We start from the raw sequence: 20,914 nt of genomic DNA, 5'->3' as shown, positions 1-20,914 counted from the left end.
TTTTGCATGTATTATATTAAAAAAAAATTGTGAAAGCTCTTGTTGGGAGTAAAGAACAAGTTACTTACCTTCGGTAACACTTTTTCTGGTGGATACAGTGTCTGCCTGTGGATTCCGCACCTTATGAATATCCCCTGCGTCAGCATTCCATGCAAACTTTTTTCTTAGCTCTGCACGCCGTCGAGGACATCACAATACCACGGCTCCGCACGTGACTCCGTGTGACGTCACCGGAGCCATAAGAGAGCCTCGTCGGCGTGATGACGTCCGTTCCACCCATTTTTTCCATGCCACCGAGGCAAAAGGGTGAACCGACAACATACTCAAAGTATACACAGTAAACAATCTTCAATAACTACACATAGTGTAAATTCAAAAGGAAAGCCAAAGAGCAAAAGCATTTCCTATTAATCATACAATGCAAAAAGAACCATGAAATGTAAACAATCAAGTTAAACAAAAACACTTTTAATGGTATATAAGGGTGGACATCGGAGAGGAGGGTGGGTCAGTGAGAAATCCACAGGCGGATACTGTATCCACCAGAAAAAGCGTTACCGAAGGTAAGTAACTTGTTCTTCTGATGGATACATCTGCCTGTAGATTCCTCACCTTATGAATAGATTTCCACAGCAGTCCCACTCCCGGAGGAGGGTGTCCACCTTTCTATACCAAAAAGTCCTGCAGGACAGAGCATGCAAAGTGGCTCTCCCCCCTCATTTTGGAGTCCAAGCAATAATGCTTTGCGAAAGTGAGGAGAGAGTCCCAAGTCGCTGCCTTACAAATGTCCGCTACAGGTACAACTCTGGCCAAAGCAGAAGTAGACGACATGGTCCTGGTGGAATGAGCTCTAATGCCTTCTGGAGGTTCCTTACCAGCCAGGGCGTAGCAGATTTTGATGCACAAGATGATCCATCTGGATAAAGTGCGCTTGTGCACTGCCTTGCCATTCATGCGTCCAAAGTAGCCCACAAAGAGCTGATCGTCCACTCGCCAGTGTTTAGTTTTGTCCAAATAAAAGCTCACTGCTCTTTTAGGATCCAGGTGGTGAAGTCTCTCCTCCTCCTTGGAAGGGTGAGGGGTGGATAGAATACAGGAAGGGTAATGGACTGCCCTAGATGGAAGGGAGTGACCACCTTAGGCAGAAAAGCAGCCCTGGTCCTGAGGACCATCCTTTCAGCATGTATGGTTAAAAACGGGGATTTCGAACTAAGAGCCTGAAGCTCACTCACCCTCCTTGCTGAGGGAATAGCCACAAGAAAGACCGTCTTAAAAGACAAAAGCCTCAAAAGACAACTATGTAAGGGTTCAAACGGGGAACCCATCAAGAAAGTTAAAACAAGGTTCAAATCCCATTGAGGCATCGCAAAAGGTGAAGGCGGAAACCTATTAGTGAGGCCTTTAATAAACCTCAAAACTATGGGAGATTTAAATAAGGATGGCTGATCCAGCAAACAAAGAAAGGCCGAAAGAGCCAATAAATATCCCTTAACAGTGGCCACAGCACATCCCTGCTGAGCCAAGAAAAGTGAAAACTCAAGAACATTCGACAAATGGGCCTTTAAAGGATCAATGGAACTTTCTCCACACCATTTAACAAATCTTGACCATCTATAAGAGTAAATTGACTTAGTGGAGTGTCGCCTAGACGATAAGATAACATCCACTACATCGGGTGGGAGAGAGAAAGAACTCCGGTTTCCCCATTCAAGCTCCAGGCATGAAGGTGAAGGCTCTGGAGGTGGGGGTGTATAACCTGCCCCTGCGACTGCAAGAGGAGGTCTGCCCTGAGAGGGAGACGGAGCGCCGGGTGCGATGAGAGGTGAAGTAGATCTGTGTACCACACCCTTCTTGGCCAATCCGGGGTCGATTAATAAGACTTGGGCCTGTTCGTGGCGAATCTTCCTCAGAACCCAAGGACTCAAGGGTATGGGAGGAAAAGCGTGAAGAAGTTGAGAACTCCAATTCAATTGAAACGCATCCCCCCCCAACGCTTCCTGCACCGGATACTGAAGACTGCAGAACAACGGGCATTGCACGTTCTTGTGGGTGGCAAACAGGTCCAACCGAGGAGTCTCCCACATCTGAAAGATGTGATGAACCACCTCCGGATGAAGCCTCAGCTCGTGATCGGCTGAGTAATGCCGACTGAGACTGTCCGCACGAACATTTAGCACACTGGCCAGATGATTTGCAAACACACAAATCTGATGGTTCTGTGCCAGGGACCAGAGTTGCAGAGCCTCTCGACAGAGACGGTAGTGTTGTCCATCAGGACCTGAACCGACTGACCGCAAAGGGAAGAATGGAAAGCCTTTGGAACCAAACGTATGGCCTGCAATTCCAGGAGGTTAATCTGAAGCAACCTTTCCTCTGGAGACCAAAGACCTTTGACCTCCAGATCCTTCAGATGAGCGCCCCACCCCAGAGTGGAGGCATCCGTGATCACTGTAGCCACTGGAGGAGGAGACTGAAAGGGTTTCCTTGAGTCAGGTTGCCCTGCACACTCCACCAAGTCAGCTCCGCTGCAGCTTCTCTGGAGATCCTGACTGACTCCTTGATATCTCCGTTGTGTTGATACCACTGCCTGCGTAGGCACCACTGGAGCACCCTCATGTGCCAGCGTGCATGACTGACCAACAGTATGCAGGAATCGAACAGACAGAGCAGGCAAAGGACCTTCAGGACTGGAACAACCGCTCCATTGTGAAACAAAGGAATCATCTCCTGAATGTCGAGAATTATTTGAGGAGGAGGAAAAGCTTGAAACACAGAAGTATCCAGTACCGCCCCTATTAACAGGTTGCACTGAGAGGGCACCAGGTGAGATTTGGGCACATTTATTGAAAAGCCCAAGTTGAACAACAGTTGAGTTGCTACATGCAGATGATGAAGCACAATCTCTGGCAACCTCACTTTGAGGACCACGTCGTCCAGATAAAGGAACACTGGAATCCAGACCTTCTGAGATGAGCCACCACCTCTGTCATCACCTTCGTGAAGACCCGAGGTGCAGTAGTAAGACCAAACAGCAGGACCGCAAACTGATAGTGCTGCGACCCCACCGTAAAACGGAGATACTTCCTGTGCGACATCAGGATGGGAATGTGAAAATACGCATCCTGTAAATCAATCGACACCATCCAGTCCTCTTGCTGCAGCGCCAAAAGAACCTACGCAAGGGTCCGCATCTTGAATTTCTCCTGTCTGGGGTAAAAATTCAAGATCCTGAGGTCCAGGATGGGACGTAACCTGCCATCTTTCTTGGGGATCAGGAAATACCGGGAGTAGCATCCCTGGCCCCTCTCCCGCTCTGGAACCACCTCTATCGCAGCTTTTTGTAAAGGCACAAGGACTTCCTTCTGAAGGAGAATTAAATGGTCCTCTGAACAAGAACCCTGGCAAGGAGGGAAAGGTGGAGGAAATTCCCGAAAGGGAAGGGCGTACCCATTCTCTACAAGGTTTAAAACCCAAAGGCCTGATGTGACCGATTTCCACCCCTGAAGAAAATGAGACAACCGACCCCCTACAGGGCCTACATGATCCAGGATGGGGGATCTAGGGCTGCTTTCCTGCGTTACCAGGGGGAGCAGGGGAGGTAGAAGAGGAGGAGGAGAGATTACGGGCAGAACCACGTTGGCGTCCTCTGGTTCTTCCTCTGTAGCTTGCTTAATCTCCACAACGGCCCCCACAACGCTAAGGATGCCTGGCCTCCACCTTGGGGGTGCCCAGGAGTGGACGCCTCACAGGGAAAGCCAGGATGGGTTCCACAGCGGTATTCGTACAAGCGCCTTGAGACCTTTGCGGGTGAGTAGTGCGCTATACAAGTATCAATTTACAATTTACATATAGGACTTCTAGAGCGGATTTTGCTGTTGCTGTTGTTGTGGCTGACACAAGTTGCGAAAGGAAGACCTTTCAAAATCATGATACTTTTTATAAGTAAATCCTCTTGACTAGGATTGAAATCCTAAGGATTTTGCCGTGGCCCTGCTATCTTTAAACTTCTGAAGTGCAGAATCAGCCTTCTCCCCGAAGAACTTTGACCCATCAAAAAGCAAATCAACCAGAGAAGCTTGAACATTCAGAGAAAAAACAGAGGATTTAAGCCAGGCCTCCCTCCTGGTAGCAATGGAAGAACCCATAACTCTGGCCACAGAATCTGCCGTATCCAGGCCAGATTGAATTACCAATCTAGCAGTAGCCTGAGCATCAGTAAGAACCTCCATAAAATTTCCCATCTCCTCATAGGGCAACTTGGGTGCCAATTGCTTAGCCGAGTCCATCAAGGCATGAATATAACGTCTCAACAAAAGGGTAGCATTGGTAGACTTCAGAGCCATGCTTGAAGATGAAAAGACTTTCGTAGCTGACTGCTTCAGTTTATTAGAGTCCCTGTCAGCAAGAGCCTGGGGAAAAGCACCCGAAGACTGTTTAGAGCAGGACGCCTGCACCACCAACCTTTCTGGAGAAGGATGAGAAGACATAACAAGAGTTTCCCCTGGAGCAGTTCTATATCCTCTTGCCACTGGTTTAGACACCGCAGGAGAAGAGAGTGGTTTCCACCATACCTCCAGAATTGGATCAGTCAAGGATTCATTAAAAGGTAACAAAGGTTCAACTATCAATGAAGGCGAATGAAGAACCTCAGTGAGCAAATTTGGCTTATATTCAGCTGTTGGTAACTGTAAGTCCAAAATCTCAGCCGCCTTTCTTATTACATTATGGTATGGGGCTACCTCTTGAGGCGGAGAAGCCCTTACGGATGAAAGCTCCCACTCAGGAGAAGTGTCCAGCCCACTTGCGTCCTGTATGCCTTCAAAATTATCCCCTGATTCCTCTATTTCACCTTCTTCCACTTCCTGCCTTTGATACTGCTCCTCCTCCAGCAGTCTTTGCGCCTCTCTCCTCGATCGAAGCCTAGGAATTGGCATTGGCGGTGCCGCATGCGGTGCCGACATCTCTGGAGCCGGCGTTGAAGGAGGTTCCTAAGGCGGGATCGGTGCCGCACGAAGCCGAGAGGAAGGTCCACCAGACGACACCGGGGACTCAATGAATGGCGTTGAAGCCCTCGGAGCCGGAAACTGCCATTATTGCGCCGTCGGCATGAAAGGCACAAAGGGTGGCTGGGCATAGTGCTGAGGCACACCAAGTTCAAGGGCAGCGGACCCACGGGACCCGAAGGTGCTCCGGAGGGGAAGGCTGCTCTAGTAAATCCTCCGTACATTGCATTTAAAAAATGTGTCGGATCTGAACCTGAGTAGGAAACTGTGGATAAGGATTCGACTCAGAATCCAAACGAGAAACCTCCGGAACTGGACCAGCTGAATCCACCGGAGCCACAGGATCGACCTCATGCACAGGAGAAGCAGGAGTCGAAGCAATCTGGAGTCGTAATTCTTCTAAATCCGGCGAACCCCTCGGCGCCGAAGACTGCGCTGGAGTGCCCTTAGAAGAAGGGGATCTCTCCGGAGTCGCACGAGGAGAAGGAGAAGGCGAAGGAGACACAAAGTCTTTTCGATGACGTTGAGGAGCCGGCGAAGGTGACCTTGAAGCCTTACTCTTCGATGAACGGCGCCGAGATCCATGTCTTCTCCTCTTTTTGTGTTTCCTCAACTTCGAAGAGTGCGAAGCCGACGACTTCGACTTAGCCCTTTTCCAACCTCTTCCTTCCTTCTTCGCCTTAGCCATAAAGAGCTTTGCTTCTCGTTCTTTAAGAGCTTAGGATTCATCTTCCTGCAGCTGGAACAATCCTCCACGTCGTGATCAGACGACAAACACCATAAACAGTCTTCATGGGGGTCAGTCAGGGACATGTGACCCCCACACTCTCTACATGGCTTGAATCCAGACTTCCTCGAAGACGACATCCTAAAAGCAACAGTTTACAGAAGAATCACACTACAATGTATCTCAACAATATGGAGAGAGACAGAAAAACCATTACGTGTCGACAGTGCGGAAAAAAGGAACTGACGTCATCATGCCGACGAGGCTCTCTTATGGCTCCAGTGACGTCACACAGAGTCGCGTGTGGAGTCGTGGTATTGTGACGTCCTCATCGGCGTGCAGAGCTAGGAAAAAAGTTTCCGTGGAATGCTGGCGCAGGGGATATTCATAAGGTGAGGAATCCACAGGCAGATGTATCCATCAGAAGTTAATGTACTAATATGCGCGAAGCCACAGATGTCTTTGGCTAAATACTTTCCAGAAGATTTCAAAGGAGTATCAGCGGATATCTGTAGCTGTTCTGTACACACTGATGCTTTAATGTCTCTAAACCAGGTTCCATCGCGTAACATTGTTTTTTGTGTCCGTGCTGATGACATACTTGAAGACTGCCGATATTGTAGGGAAATAATACTGCTACTACACCAGCACATTTATTAGAAATTTTTAAATACAAAAAACCCCATGCATAGATTATGGGAGCGCACGCAAGTGCTACATCGCATTACGTGCCTGCCACTGACCTCAGTTCTGCTAATGGGCGCGCAGTCATCAAAAAGCATTGCATCTCACCACATTCCGGTCACATCACAAAATGGTGCTTCGTGCCATTGAGATCAAATCTAAATTAATGCCCTAATAATAAAAAAAAATTACATGATCCTCCACATGGCTACAGCTGCGCGCTGCACTCACTGCTCGGTAACATGCCTCAGCTGCTGCTGGTTTTTCCCTCACACTTCCTTTTAGCCCGGGGGTAACTTGGGTGGCTCGTATACAGTGCACTTAAACCCCTCTGGCTCACTGGCTGAACACACAACAAGCCAACTGTCTAAAGGCAGACAATGAGGGCTCTCGCACCCCTCCCGCCGCTCAAAGAATGTCATGTTTCTCTCACAGACAGCCCGCCTAGAGCGCTATGCAAGAACACATGGCGGGAAGCACACTCTTGAAGACCGCACCATTGCTTAAAATAAATCCAAATATCGGAGTAACCATAACACAGCCCAAAAGAGCGATAATACGAAGTGTAATTTCTAGACGAAGTGGAGCAGGGCACGCTGACGCTTTATAATATGTTGGGTGTGATTTCCACGAACCTCCGACTTTGAAGCTGAGTGAACCGGGTTCGAGTCTGGCAGGAGGCTTATGCTTAGGCTGTGATTTTGGGCAAATCACTCCATGCCTAAAAATGAATGTGTTTGTCTGTAACGCAACTGGTGCTAATGTAAAGTGCTCTAATATCTTCGGGTTGAGTTTGCGCTAATTAAAACTGCAACAAAAAAAGCCCAAAGACCACGTAGTATTGCCTATTTTCAACTTTACAATCGTCAAACGTTTAAAAAAAAGTTAATTCGGCATAGTTATTTAAGAGCCTGTCACAGAGGCCATGAAATGTGTTGGTAGGATCAGCATCGAGGGCAAGGATAGGATGGGCATGGAACCGAACGTCCCCCTTTACCTTCCTGCTGTTCAACGGCTCCGTACTTCGGAGGAAGGCTGCTGTCATGTCACGCGCTGGCACACACAGGTCTGATCACAGCTGCTGTACTTGAAGCAGCGCTAGCTCTTCTCACATTCTAAGCAGGCTTCCCACCTCCTCCCTCGGAACAGGAAACAGACACACAGCCCCACTTCGCCGAGGTCACCCTGCTTTTTAGGTCTCGTCTACCCATTGGGATCAAAGGGCGTCAGCCCCCATCCCCCCCCACTTCGTGTGTGCCAGCCCAACCAATGTATCAGGGTTATATCTCAGAGGAAAATAGTGGACTAGACAAAAATATTCAAAGCGATCTGAGAAATATAAGAATAACATCTTATTTGAATGCATTCAATGTGCTAATATTATGAGAATATACATTTTATTTTACAATTTAATTTAGAACCGCGGTGAAACTATAGAATTGTTGCATAATGTTTAAGATGCGATTGTCAGATATTCCTTTTTATGACGGGCACTTGCTGATGAGCTTTGCGGGGGTCAACAGGGGGTAAAAGACATTGTCATTTACAAACGCCATTACTTGATTAATGCTTCACGAAGGGAAGTAAAAAATAATAATAACAACAATGCCAATAGCTCAAAACAATGTCATTGCGAGACCTATTGCATTGTAAATGCTTGTTTATAGGAAGCCAGTGAAGTAAAGGAAGAACATGAGAAACTGATTGGCGTTTGGGTATTGCCATAAGCAGCAGAGTGGCTGCATTTTGGACGATCTGAACTTTATTTTAGAATCTTTTCTGAATGTTGGTGAATAAATCCGCTATGATAATCTATTTTAGCAAGAATAAGTGTAGAGATCAGAGATTTCCGTAAGTCAGAAGGGATAAAGGTAAAAAAAGCAGAACCTGGATTTTACCCGAGTTCAGTTTTTGACATCCCGCTCCCGACTTGTAGCGTACACTCATGGGAGCGCGCTGCAGTGTCATCCGGGCTGCTGGCCACAGACCCCACAATGGGAGTGTCATCAGCAGAGGATCCCATTGATTCGATACGGTTAGCCAAAGGGGTTATGTTTAAGTTATAAAGGGTCGAACTAAGGGCAGAGCCCTGCGGAACCGCACGCGGTCAACAGAAAGAGCGAGACTTGAAGCCATTGAGACCAACAAATTGCTCTCTATCTGAAAGGAAAGATTTAACGAGCTTGAGGGCCTTGCCCCTGATCCCTAAAGTGAAGAAGGCTTTGGTTAACTGTTGAAAGCTGCAGAGAGTTCGATAGGATCAGGGCAGCATTTCCACCAGTGTCAAGAGTTTGCCGTATCTCTTCTGAGGCAGTAATCAGAGATAGCCCATGTGTTGGCTTCTAAAGTCAAATTGGGTGGCATCCAGAAGTGAATTATTATTAATAAAATGTGAAACCTCAGAGTTCGCAGCCTTCGCCACCACCTTTGCAGGGAAGGGAAGACGCAAGCTAGGCCTGTAATTATTTCTATCGCTACTGACTACGTTGGGCTTTTTTAGGAGAGGCAGAACGGAGGCCGTCCTCTATTCCTTAGGAAAATATCCAGACGTGAGCATCCTTTTGAGGATGTCCCCGAGGTGCCTAAACACGGCATCAGGTAAAAAGTGAAGAATTTTGGGAGGGCCGGGATCCAAGGGAGAGCCACATTTAATTTGGCTAAATAATGATTGAACTTGATCTTCAGAAAGAAGATTAAAAGATAGCAGAAAAGTATCTCCGACTGAGGGATGGGCTCCCCGTGTCATAGAGTGAGGTGGGGGTCAGCCGTATTTTCTGTTGTTCTGATCGAGTCGGGGAGGTGGTATCCACCAGTACCAGACACTAGCTGATCCCAACTCCTTTGCTGGCCTGTTTCATGTTGTTCTGATGAGGTCTGAGGGGGTGGTAGCCATCAGTACAAGTTTTATGCCTGTGTCGTTCTTATTGGTTACACCACAGGGAGGATGCTTGTGCGAATACGTATTATAGGTAGCTTTGACCTTATCTTCAAAAAAAGTTGCTAACAAATTGCAGAAGGATTGGTCGGCTGTAATGTTTTTAGGTTCAGGAAGCTTGCTCGGTTTTACCACTGTCACAAACAGTTCTTTGGGGATGTTTAAAGAAGATTTAATTTTGACGACACAGTAGCTGGATTTTGCTTAAAAGATTATATCCTGGTAGGCCTGAATGGCCTGCTTGTATGGGATTTTATCACAGGGATCATAGTGGATGCGCAGTTTCCTTTCTAGCCTTCTGCAGGCTTGTTTGTGAGCTCTAAGGTTCTCGTCCAACCAAGGTTCGGAGGGAAAAAATCTATTATTTTTCTGATTTTTAAATGGAGCAAGCGAATGGAGACTGGAGTCAATCCACTGACGATATACATTTCGTGACTGCATCTAAATCTTCAGTAATCTCAGGCATAGATTGAGTGAGCTGTGCCATCAATAGTTCAGGGGTCATTTTATGCCACGAGCAGCATAAAGACCGCAGAGGCTGAGGATGAACAGTGAGAACATTCGGTTCCAAATTCAGTTGAAGCATAACTGCACGATGGTCTGACCAGAGAAGTGGACCGCAGTAGAGACTTGAAGAGAGGGATTGTCTGAGAAAATACCATCTAATGAGTGACCGGCTGAGTGTGTCCGAGCCGTCACTAATGGGGTGAGACTGAGACTTGCCCCAGGGTCTGAGAGATCGATACTATCTTTATCCGTAGAATTTTCAAGATGGAAATTGAAGTCACCGAGTAGAGTGAAATCGAGGGAATTTGATTTAATGTCCTAGAGCTGATTGTTACTATTTAAGAAGGCTGTCCTAGGGTCTGTGGGTCGGTAAATAAGTACCCCATTTAAGGAGTAACGATTAGAAAGAGCAAATTTATATGCAAGTGCTTCATAATCCGATGCGGCCGGTAATGTCTCAAAAGAGGCATTGAGGTTATCCCTGTAAATGATTGTTAACCCACCGCCCCTTTCCCCAAATGATCAAGCCTGAAATTGGAAAAACCGGAGGTGTCGCAACAATTAGATCTGGGTCGGATGAAGCATCTCTCAGTGATGAAAGCAAAATCCAGTGCACAAGCTTCTAGACAGTCCGCAAAATAGAATGCACTCTCTGTTAGAGACCATGCATTAATAAACATGCCTCTGATTTTCATTTGAGGAGTGGGTAACCTAAAAACATGCGGTGTAGGAGAGCTAAGTGCGACAATTCTGGAGGTGCTCAGAGTGATCTTACAATCTAGGCAACTATTCTCGCCGATAGTATTAGACTGAATGAAAGTAGGGTCTAAACCAGGCTTACCTAAAGGTTTAAAAGCGAGCAGCTCATCCCATGAGTAGCGGATATGAACAGCTGGATGGGGGGTGAAACCAACAGAAAAGCCGGCGCTAAGCACAGTCTAAGCCTGTACGGGCTTGGACGAGCTTGCCTTAGGCGCAACTTCGGTGCGCCCTAGATCTGTCTTTGTAGCACAACCTCCGGGGGGTGCTGGAGAGGCATGTACGAAACGAAAGTACTACTCTGCACAATATTAGCAAGTTTAAAAAATAATGTGAGGGCAACATATAAACCTAATTAGGGTCCAGCAACCCATACGACCTTCACACGCTCCCTGGTGAAGTATCAGCTACTGGTAACAGAGACAAACAAAAGAAATGGTGTCAAAAGCGAACAACACTTAAACAAAAGTCATAACAATCCACCATTTCAGTGTGGCGGCAGGGGAGCCAGATACATCCCAAAACTACATGCTTGTGTAATACAGGGAAATCAAAAATCTGCACAAGGCACAGCTGACAGAGGTCCTGCCTGGAAGGAAGATCTGTACAAGGCACGACTGACAGAAGTCCTGCCCGGAAGGAAGATCTGTACAAGGCACAGCTGAGAGACGTCCTCCCTGGAAGGAAGATCTGTACAAGGCACAGCTGAGAGACGTCCTGCCTGGAAGGAAGATCTGTACAAGGCACAGCTGAGAGACGTCCTGCCTGGAAGGAAGATCTGTACAAGGCACAGCTGAGAGACGTCCTGCCTGGAAGGAAGATCTGGACAAGGCACAGCTGAGAGACGTCCTGTCTGGAATGAAGATCTGTACAAGGCACAGCTGACTGAAGCCCCTCCCTGGAAGGAAGATCTGCACAAGGCACAGCTGACTGAAGTCCTGTCTGGAATGAAGATCTGCACAAGGCGCAGCTGACAGAAGTCCTGTCTGGAATGAAGATCTGCACAAGGCGCAGCTGACTGAAGCCCCTCCCTGGAAGGAAGATCTGCACAAGGCACAGCTGACTGAAGCCCCTCCCTGGAAGGAAGATCTGCACAGGGCACAGCTGAAAGAAGCCCCTGCATCGAAGGAAGATCTGCACGAGGCACAGCTGACAGAAGCCCCTGCATCAAAGGAAGATCTGCACAAGGCGCAGCTGACAGAAGTCCTGCCCGGATGGAAGATCAGCACAAGGCACAGTTGACAGAAGTTTTGCCTGGAAAGAAGATCTGCACAAGGAGCAGCTGACTGAAGTCCTGCCGGGAGGGAAGATCTACACAAGGCACAGCTGACAGAAGCCCCTGTCTGAAAGGAAGATCTGCACATGGCACAGCTGACAGACGTCCTGTCTAGAAGGAAGATCTGCACAAGGCACAGCTGACTGAAGCCCCTCCCTGGAATGAAGATCTGCACAAGGCGCAGCTGACAGACGTCCTGCCTGGAAGGAAGATCTGCACAAGGCACGACTGACAGAAGTCCTGCCTAGAAGGAAGATCTGTACAAGGCACAGCTGAGAGACGTCCTCCCTTGAAGGAAGATCTGTACAAGGCACGACTGACAGAAGTCCTGCCTAGAAGGAAGATCTGTACAAGGCACGACTGACGGAAGTCCTGCCTAGAAGGAAGATCTGTACAAGGCACAGCTGACAGAAGCCCCTGTCTGAAAGGAAGATCTGCACAAGGCACAGCTGACAGAAGCCCCTCCCTGGAATGAAGATCTGCACAAGGCGCAGCTGACAGAAGCCCCTCCCTGGAATGAAGATCTGCACAAGGCACGGCTGACAGACGTCCTGCCTGGAAGGAAGATCTGCACAAGGCGCAGCTGAGAGACGTCCTGCCTGGAAGGAAGATCTGTACAAGGCACGACTGACAGAAGTCCTGCCTGGAAGGAAGATCTGTACAAGGCACGACTGACAGAAGTCCTGCCTAGAAGGAAGATCTGTACAAGGCGCAGCTGACAGAACCCCTGTCTGAAAGGAAGATCTGCACAAGGCACAGCTGACAGAAGCCCCTCCTCTGGAATGAAGATCTGCACAAGGCGCAGCTGACAGAAGCCCCTGCATCGAAGGAAGATCTGCACAAGGCACAGCTGGCAGAAGTCCCTGCCTGGAATGAAGATCTGCACAAGGCGCAGCTGGCAGAAGCCCCTGCCTGGAATGAAGATCTGCACAAGGCGCAGCAGACAGAAGTCCTGCCTGGAAGGAAAATCTGCACAAGGCACAGTTGACAGAAGTCCTGCCTGGAAGGAAGATCTGCACAAGGTGCAAGCGACACTAGCCATGTCCGGAAGGAAGATTTGCACAATGCACAGCTGACGGAAGCCTTGCCTGGAAGGAAGATCTGCACAAGGCACCGCTGACAGAATCCCTGTCCAGAAGAAAGATCTGCACAGGGCAAAGCTGAGAGAAGTCCTGCCTGGAAGAAAGATCTGCACAAGGCGCAGCTGACAGAAGTCCTGCCTGGAAGGAAGATCTGCACAAGGCACAGCTGACAGAGGTCCGGCCTGGGAGGAAGATCTGCACAAGGCGCAGCTGACAGAGGTCCGGCCTGGGAGGAAGATCTGCACAGGGTACAGCTGACAGAAGTCCTGCCTGGAAGGAAGATCTGCACAAGGCGCAGCTGACAGACGTCCTGTCTAGAAGGAAGATCTGCACAAGGCGCAGCTGACAGAAGCCCCTGCCTGGAATGAAGATCTGCACAAGCCACAGCTGACAGAAGCCCCTGCCTGGAATGAAGATCTGCACAAGGCACAGCTGACAGAAGCCCCTGCCTGGAATGAAGATCTGCACAAGGCACAGCTGACAGAAGCCCCTGCCTGGAATGAAGATCTGCACAAGGCACAGCTGGCAGAAGCCCCTGCCGGGAAGGAAGATCTGCACAAAGCACAGCTGACAGAAGTCCTGCCTGGAAGGAAGATGTTCACAAGGCACAGCTGGCAGAAGCCCCTGCCGGGAAGGAAGATCTGCACACGGCGCAGCTGACAGAAGCCGCAGCCTGAAAGGAAGATCTGCACAAGGCGCAGCTGACAGAAGCCGCAGCCTGGAAGGAAGATCTGCACACGGCGCAGCTGGCAGAAGCCGCAGCCTGGAAGGAAGATCTGCACAAGGCGCAGCTGGCAGAAGCCCCTCCCTGGAAGGAAGATCCACACAAGGCACAGCTGACAGAAGTCGCTGTCTGGAAGGAAGATCCACACAAGGCACAGCTGACAGAAGTCATGCCTGGAAGAAAGATCTGCACAAGGCGCAGCTGACAGAAGTCCTGCCTAGGAAGGAAGATCTGCAAAAGGTGCGGCTGTCAGAAGTCCTGCCTGGCGGTGACTTCAAAGCAGTGAGAGACCCACAAACCACAAGATCCTTGAAGCCCAGCTAGCCACACTGGACACAATGTACACCAAAGGCCTGATTTAGATTTCAGCAAATGGTTTACTCCATCACACATGTGACAGGTATCCTGCCCGCCCCATTAAAAATGCATTACATCCTGTGGCAATTATAATAAGACAGACAGGATATCTGTCACATTTTGATTAGGCCTTGGTGTAGTTCGCAGAGTTTTACTCCGCTGAACTCCATGAAGTGCCAAGGAAACCCTGCCGCACTCTGCGGACTTACGCTAGTGTCAGAGTTTCTAAGTTGCACTACTCTCACTGATTTTTTGTGCCAGGAGTTTTTCACGCACTGTAAAATCAGCACGAACGGCACTACACGTCACGCCAGAGGGTGCTGCTGCTTTCTGCCGCTCTAATTGACACTCTAATCAAGTGGCAGCTTCATCAACGAGGATGGCAGATTTCTACACTCGAGTGGTCGCGACCTGCCGCAACTTGCCGCAATGAGAAATCTCGCCAGGAGGAGGTCTAGTGCGTTATATTTTCTCACAAGCGCTCATCACCTTACCGTTGGCGAACCGCTTGAGGAAAAAAAACTCCGTTCTGCATCACTTTGTGGAGTTTTTTGTAACGGAGTGGGCAAAACTTTACGACGTCTGCCGGCAGAGCGGAATTCTTCAACCACCCCTAGTTTTGAGGCAATAATCTGTTGGACAAATTCCTAAAAGGTAGAACTGCTGCATCACCTGTGGATAACTCACACCTCCTCCCGCTCGGCCAAATGCCTATCCAGTCACAAAGTGGCATCCTGGGCCCCAAACGGACAACATCATGCCTGATGCTATGTAATGGTGGAAAAGGGGGGAAAAAAGAGTAATATGCACACATCTGCTGCGGGGATATGTCAGGTAAATTATTGGTTGTGATGGATTCTCTATAAGTACTAAATGACTGATATTGTTGAATATTATATTATATGAATCAACGTTTGTTTGCCTTATCTGTGCTCATAATGTAAAGGATGAGCCTTACAGTGAACCCCTTGTTCTGTTTTACACAAAAGCCCCGGAAGGAGCTGCATCTTACAGAACTATAGCTACTGTAGGAAGAACTAAAGACTTGCTTTTTAAAGTTGTCTTTCAGGGCCAGAACCGGGTGCTGTAAGCTTCACCAGTTTCAGGGAGATGGACAGATGTTATGGCGATAGGAAACCCCCCTCAACTCACAATAATATTCCAGTCTTCCAGGTTGGAAGAAACCAGAAATGCTTGAATCAAGGTAGCTATTGACAGTGTCAAAGGTGGCTTATGAACAGCAAGGTAAAGACAGGAGTTTGGTATTTGAGATGATCTTAAGTGAATAGGAAAGGAACGAGAAGAAGTGTGTGACTGGAGTTACTTTTGTTGTATACTTCGTAAAGAGTTACTGGACATTTTGCAGCCCAGCCTGATCTTTCTCTTTTTCTAAAATCTATTGTTGTTTAAATGAAATCTTGACCATACGCGTCTATCTTAAGCTATACCTCTAGCACTTGGGTGCTCCGTGAGCGCCCTTACTTTGCTAAGTTACTCTGTAAACACTGGTAAATCACCTCCTTTTCAGACATTAATAAGATGTCACCTGATCAACAGAACTTTTGGTTAAATATCTGTGTATGATGAAATATTCCTTGCTAAGTTTTAAAGGCGGTAAAGAAGAAGGGGGAGATTTACGAAGATTTTGCGCTGTGTTTGCATCACAAAAGTGGCATAAAACAGCACAAAATCCTTTTTTCCTAATTTTCTTTCCAGCAAATAACGTAAAAGTAATGTGACACTGCGCATAGCACTGCTGCGCATTACTTCACACCATGGGGGCCTGCCAAGGGGGGCGCATGGGCGTTCCCGTGCAACCACCCAAGGTTTCTCACGCTAAACCCAATTTACCACATACAGTAGATTGGGTTTAGCGTGAGAAAACTGCGCCCTTTTAAACTAGGCGCAAGGAAGGAGAAATGCTTTCATTTCTCCTTCCTTTTCTAACTTTGCATGCGTACTGCACTGTGCAACACGTATACAAAATGGGAAAAGTGTTCCATTGTGTCTAGGCATAGTATTTTGTACAGGAAGGGTGTCCTTCCTGTACAAAACGTATGCTGGACTCGCACACACACACACCCGAGCGCTCTGGTGCTGTGTGTGTATGGCCAGGGCCGCTGTAATCAGTGCCGGCGCAAGGGAAAGGGAAGGAGAGAGCCATATCTCTGAAAATATAGTGCTCTCCTGCTCCCTCCCAGTCGCGCAACGCAGCACAGCCTCGCACGGGGAGATGCTGCGCTGCATTGCGCGGAGATTTGGTAAATCTCCCCCGAAATGTCTTTTACAACCAGTTAAACATTGTGAATTCTCATTCCATTATGTTTCAAGGAAGTAATGTTAAGTATCTTTACATCCAACAGAAAACCATCCTTGAATGTATGAAATGACCATCAATGAAGAAGCTTATGCTGTAAATCTTCAATAATAGCAGAAATAATAAGCTACAGTATTCAGCGAAACATCAGTGCAGTCGGCGACAGAGGAACCCGCACACAAACTGACAGATCCCGTATGAAGCATCAAGGGCAGTTCAGTGATTGTAAGAGGCTGAGCTGTGCACCTCCATACCACAAGATGAAGAAATGACCTTAGAAAAATTAAGGCAACAACAATAACAAACCGCCTCCTGTATAAACAAGTGTCACATACCAACTTTGATCATGGGATTGGTATGATATGATTACCGCAGTGCTCTGTTTTCTAATATGATGACAAGCCATCATTCCGTGCTCTAGGTGAATTGTAAACTCTTTCTGGCCAAACCACAGTAACTAGAGAAGAGCACAACAGAGCGGATCCGGACAACTGACGGGTAAAGGAAAGAGGAGTTCTTCTATCTACAATACAATAGACTGTCCCAATTTGCACCGGCCAGAAGGAAGATACATCTTTACCCACAAGCGCGCATAGCCATAATCCAATCTAAAGGCACAATCGCCTACAAAGACACCTTCTACGTATTAGGAGTGTGGCAAATATTTGGTGGCTATTGTTAAAACTGAAATCAAATGTGTAAAATGCCACATGGGATGTAGACAAATATATACCCGACCCACAGACACTAACCAAGAAAGAAGAATCATACACCTGCAGCGAGAGCTTTAGTTTGTCATCACTACTCAAGCTTCATCAGCACACGAACACAGGACAAAAACCTTACAAGTGCAGTGGATGTGTAAAGAGCCTTAGTCACTTATCAAACCTCCAAATTCATCAGCGAACACACACAGGGGAAAAAACATTCAAGTGGAATGAATGTGTAAAGAGCTTTAGTCGATTATCAGTGCTTCAAAGTCATCAGCGAACACACATGGGGGTAAAAACATTCAAGTGCACTGAATGTGCAAAGTACTTTAGTGAGTTATCAAGCCTTCGGAGACATCAGCAAACACACACAGGGGAAAAGCCATTCAAGTGCAGTGAATGTGTGAAGAGCTTTAGTCACTTATCACAACTACAAAGACACCAGCGAACACACACAGGGGGAAAGCCATTCAAGTGCAGTGAATGTGTGAAGAGCTTTAGTCAGTTATCAAGCCTTCAAAGTCATCAGCAATCTCACACAGGAGAAAAGCCATTCAAGTGCAGTGAATGTGTAAAGAGCTTTAGTCACTTATCAAACCTCCAAATTCATCAGCGAATACACACAGGGGAAAAACCATTCAAGTGCAATGAATGTGTAAAGAGCTTTAGTCTATTATATGTGCTTCAATGTCATCAGCGAACACACACGGGGGAAAAACCATTCAAGTGCACTGAATGTGCAAAGTGCTTTAGTGTGTTATCGAGCCTTCGAAGACATCAGCGAACACACACAGGAGAAAAGCCATTCAAGTGCAGTGAATGTGCAAAGTGCTTTAGTCAGTTATCATGTCTTCAGAGTCATCAGCGAACACACACGGGGGAAAAGCCATTTAAATGCAGTGAATGTGTGAAGAGCTATAGTCGATTATCAGACCTACTAAGTCATCAGCGAACACACACGGGGGAAAAACCCTATCATTGCTATGAATGTGTGAAGAGCTTTTGTCAGTTATCAAGCCTTCAAAGACACCAGAGAAGACACACAGGGGAAAAGCCATTCAAGTGCAGTGAATGTGCAAAGTGCTTTAGTCAGTTATCAGACCTAAAAAGTCATCAGCAAATACACACGGGGGAAAAGCAATTCAAGTGCAGTGAATGTGCAAAGTGCTTTAGAACGCCATCACTCCTGCAAAATCATATGCGAACACACACAGGAGAAAAGCCATTTAAATGCAGTGAATGTGGGAAGAGCTTTAGTCTATTACAAAACCTACAAAGTCATCAGCGAACACACACAGGGGAAAAACCATACCAGTGCAGTGAATGTGCAAAGTGCTTTAGTCAGTTATCAAGCCTACAAAGTCATCAGCGAACACACACAGCGGAAAAACCATTCAAGTGCAGTGAATGTGAAAAGTGCTTTAGTCATTTATCAAGCCTACAAAGTCATCAGCGAACACACACAGCGGAAAAACCATTCAAGTGCAGTGAATGTGCAAAGTGCTTTAGTCGCTTATCAAACCTCCAAGCACATCAGCGAATACACACAGGGGAAAAACCATTCAAGTGCAGTGATTGTGCAAAGTGCTTTAGTCAGTTATCACAACTTCGAACACATAATCAAACACACACAGGGGAAAAAACAGCCAAGTGCACTGAATGTGCAAAGTGCTTTAGTCAGTTATCAAGCCTACAAAGTCATCAGCGAACACACACGGGGGAAAAACCATTCAAGTGCAGTGAATGTTTGAAGAGCTTTAGTCAGTTATCATACCTACAAATTCATCAGCGAATACACACAGGGGAAAAACCCTATCATTGTAGCGAATGTGACAGTAGTTTTCACAGCTCTTCTGCATTAAGGTGTCATCAGCGAACTCACACAGGAGAAAAACCATTCAAGTGCAGTGAATGTACAAAGTGCTTTAGTCGGTTATCACAACTTCAGAGTCATCAGCGAACACACACGGGGGAAAAACCCTATCATTGTAGTGAATGTGACAGTAGTTTTCGCTTCTTTTCAGCATTAAGGTATCATCGGCGAACTCACACAGGAGAGAAACCATTCAAGTGCAATGAATGTGGGAAGATCTTTAGTCGATTATCAGAGCTACAAAGTCATCAGCAAACACACAAGGAGAAAACATAGAAGGGCGCTGAAAGTGTGAAGGGCTTTTGATAGAAGACCCGACTAGCAGTAAAGAAGAAAAACAGATAACAGTATTTGCAGAGTTATAAAAGTGTTTGTTTCCAGAGATTGTTCACTTCCGTACACAAAGCAAAGCAACATGATGCACCAGGATACACAGTGGGAGGCGAGCACAATGTGGATTAAAAGAAAAGATTTTTATTTGATGAAGAAGAGATACAAAGAAAAAAATTCAATCGCACCTGATCGCACTTCCTGTAAAAGCAACACTGAACAATACTGGGACTAACAACGGTATTTTCAGCTAACTTGTCGGATTAGTGATAAAACCTATAAACCCAACACACCCAGAGTGGGCATGTTGTCAGGGCTCTGGAGATGGAAGCTTCATTGGTAAAATGTATGTATTACTATTAACAAATGCCACTGCAGTATATGTAATGAACTAAAGCGAAGCACAGGTGTTCAAGAAATAACCTATGTTTAGATATAAAAGAGCATATACCTTGTTTTTAAGTAACGTGTGCTGCATTTTTTTACACACCGTTTTCGGTTGATGGATCAGCTTGTGGCTCGGGCCATATAACTAAGTGTGACTCGTGGCTCCTCTCCGACTTGGCTCTCCCTATTCATTTTGTGACTTGCCAAACTCTACTTTTTACCAGAATTGAGCGACTGTAAGCAGCAGACTCTGGTTAAAGAATGTGGTGAAATAGCAAAATCCCACATCAAAATATGTGCCAGGACAATCCGTTGCACTACCAGCAACTCGTCTTCCACACTGATTGTCCCTTGGTCTCAAATGTTCTGAAGGATTTGTCGTATGAATGCCAGAAGTGGCAGTGAGATTCATGAAGCTAAAGCTAACAGGAGTGTGTGGGAGATAGAGAGGAGGAGAGATAAAGCGAGAGAGACAAAGAAATGGGGAGAAAAAAGAAAGAGAAATGGAAGGAGGGGGAACGGCAGGTGATTTGTATTCACCTAAAAATAGAAGAAGCAGCCGAATACATGTCGATGTATGACATCACCAGCGAAACGGGCTGAACACCTGTGAATTTATATATTTATTTTTAATTGCTATAGACCCATGTCATGTCAATAAACGGGGCACAAGTAAGGAAAATAGTGAATGAGCCCATTATCACATGCAAATCACAATGACGTCACATGTAGTGACGCCACAAGAAGTGATGTCAGGCCCTTATAATAATTTTCACATGAAAGGTCGATGGCCTGTTTTAAAAACAAGAAACATAAAATAATGTAAGAAGTTTTTGGATTCAGTTTTTATACATCATGTGTTTTTCCCACTATCAGTTTGTAACTAAACTCAGAAATGACTGAAAGTGTAAATATTTTTAAACAGATATGTGGAACTTGGAAATTACATTTTTAAACCGTTTTCAGCGAATAAATAAAATGTGCTTTTAATTTGCGTTTGTTTCCTGACGTTGTTCTTTATGCAGCCCCTAAACCCCAAAGTGTTTCACATTTACAGTGTATTAAGCAATAGAAGGGCTAATTTTGTCAAGTTCTCTGTTCCTCCCTTGCGCCGCTCACACAAATAAATAAAGGGGACGCTGCTAGTGGGAAGGATAGTTACAAACACTCTGAGGCCTGTGTCTGCAGTGCTGGGGCACAAAGTAACAATTCCCAGTCGCAGGCTAAGAAGCTAGGTGGAACT

The 20,914-nt window shown here is 46.7% G+C and overlaps 1 protein-coding gene across 1 annotated transcript in view; it reads left to right on the top strand.

Annotated features, from left to right (window-relative positions):
- LOC146839007 (uncharacterized) overlaps positions 1 to 20,664 on the top strand; it is a gene marked incomplete at its 5' end in the record, with an annotated part of 251,706 nt that extends 231,042 nt beyond the window's left edge. Inside the window, one exon of the mRNA XM_085599999.1 lies at positions 17,074 to 20,664. Within this exon, the coding sequence (XP_085456125.1) occupies positions 17,074 to 19,230 (2,157 nt within the window). The remainder of the gene's footprint in view (positions 1 to 17,073) is intronic.
- Positions 20,665 to 20,914: the final 250 nt, after the last annotated feature.

The sequence above is a fragment of the Triturus cristatus genome, chromosome 4_2 (assembly GCF_964204655.1).
Source record: "Triturus cristatus chromosome 4_2, aTriCri1.1, whole genome shotgun sequence".
NCBI classification, from domain to species: domain Eukaryota; kingdom Metazoa; phylum Chordata; class Amphibia; order Caudata; family Salamandridae; genus Triturus; species Triturus cristatus.
The sequence above is the reverse complement of the archived record's forward strand: the minus strand, read 5'-3'. Positions and strand labels throughout refer to the sequence as shown.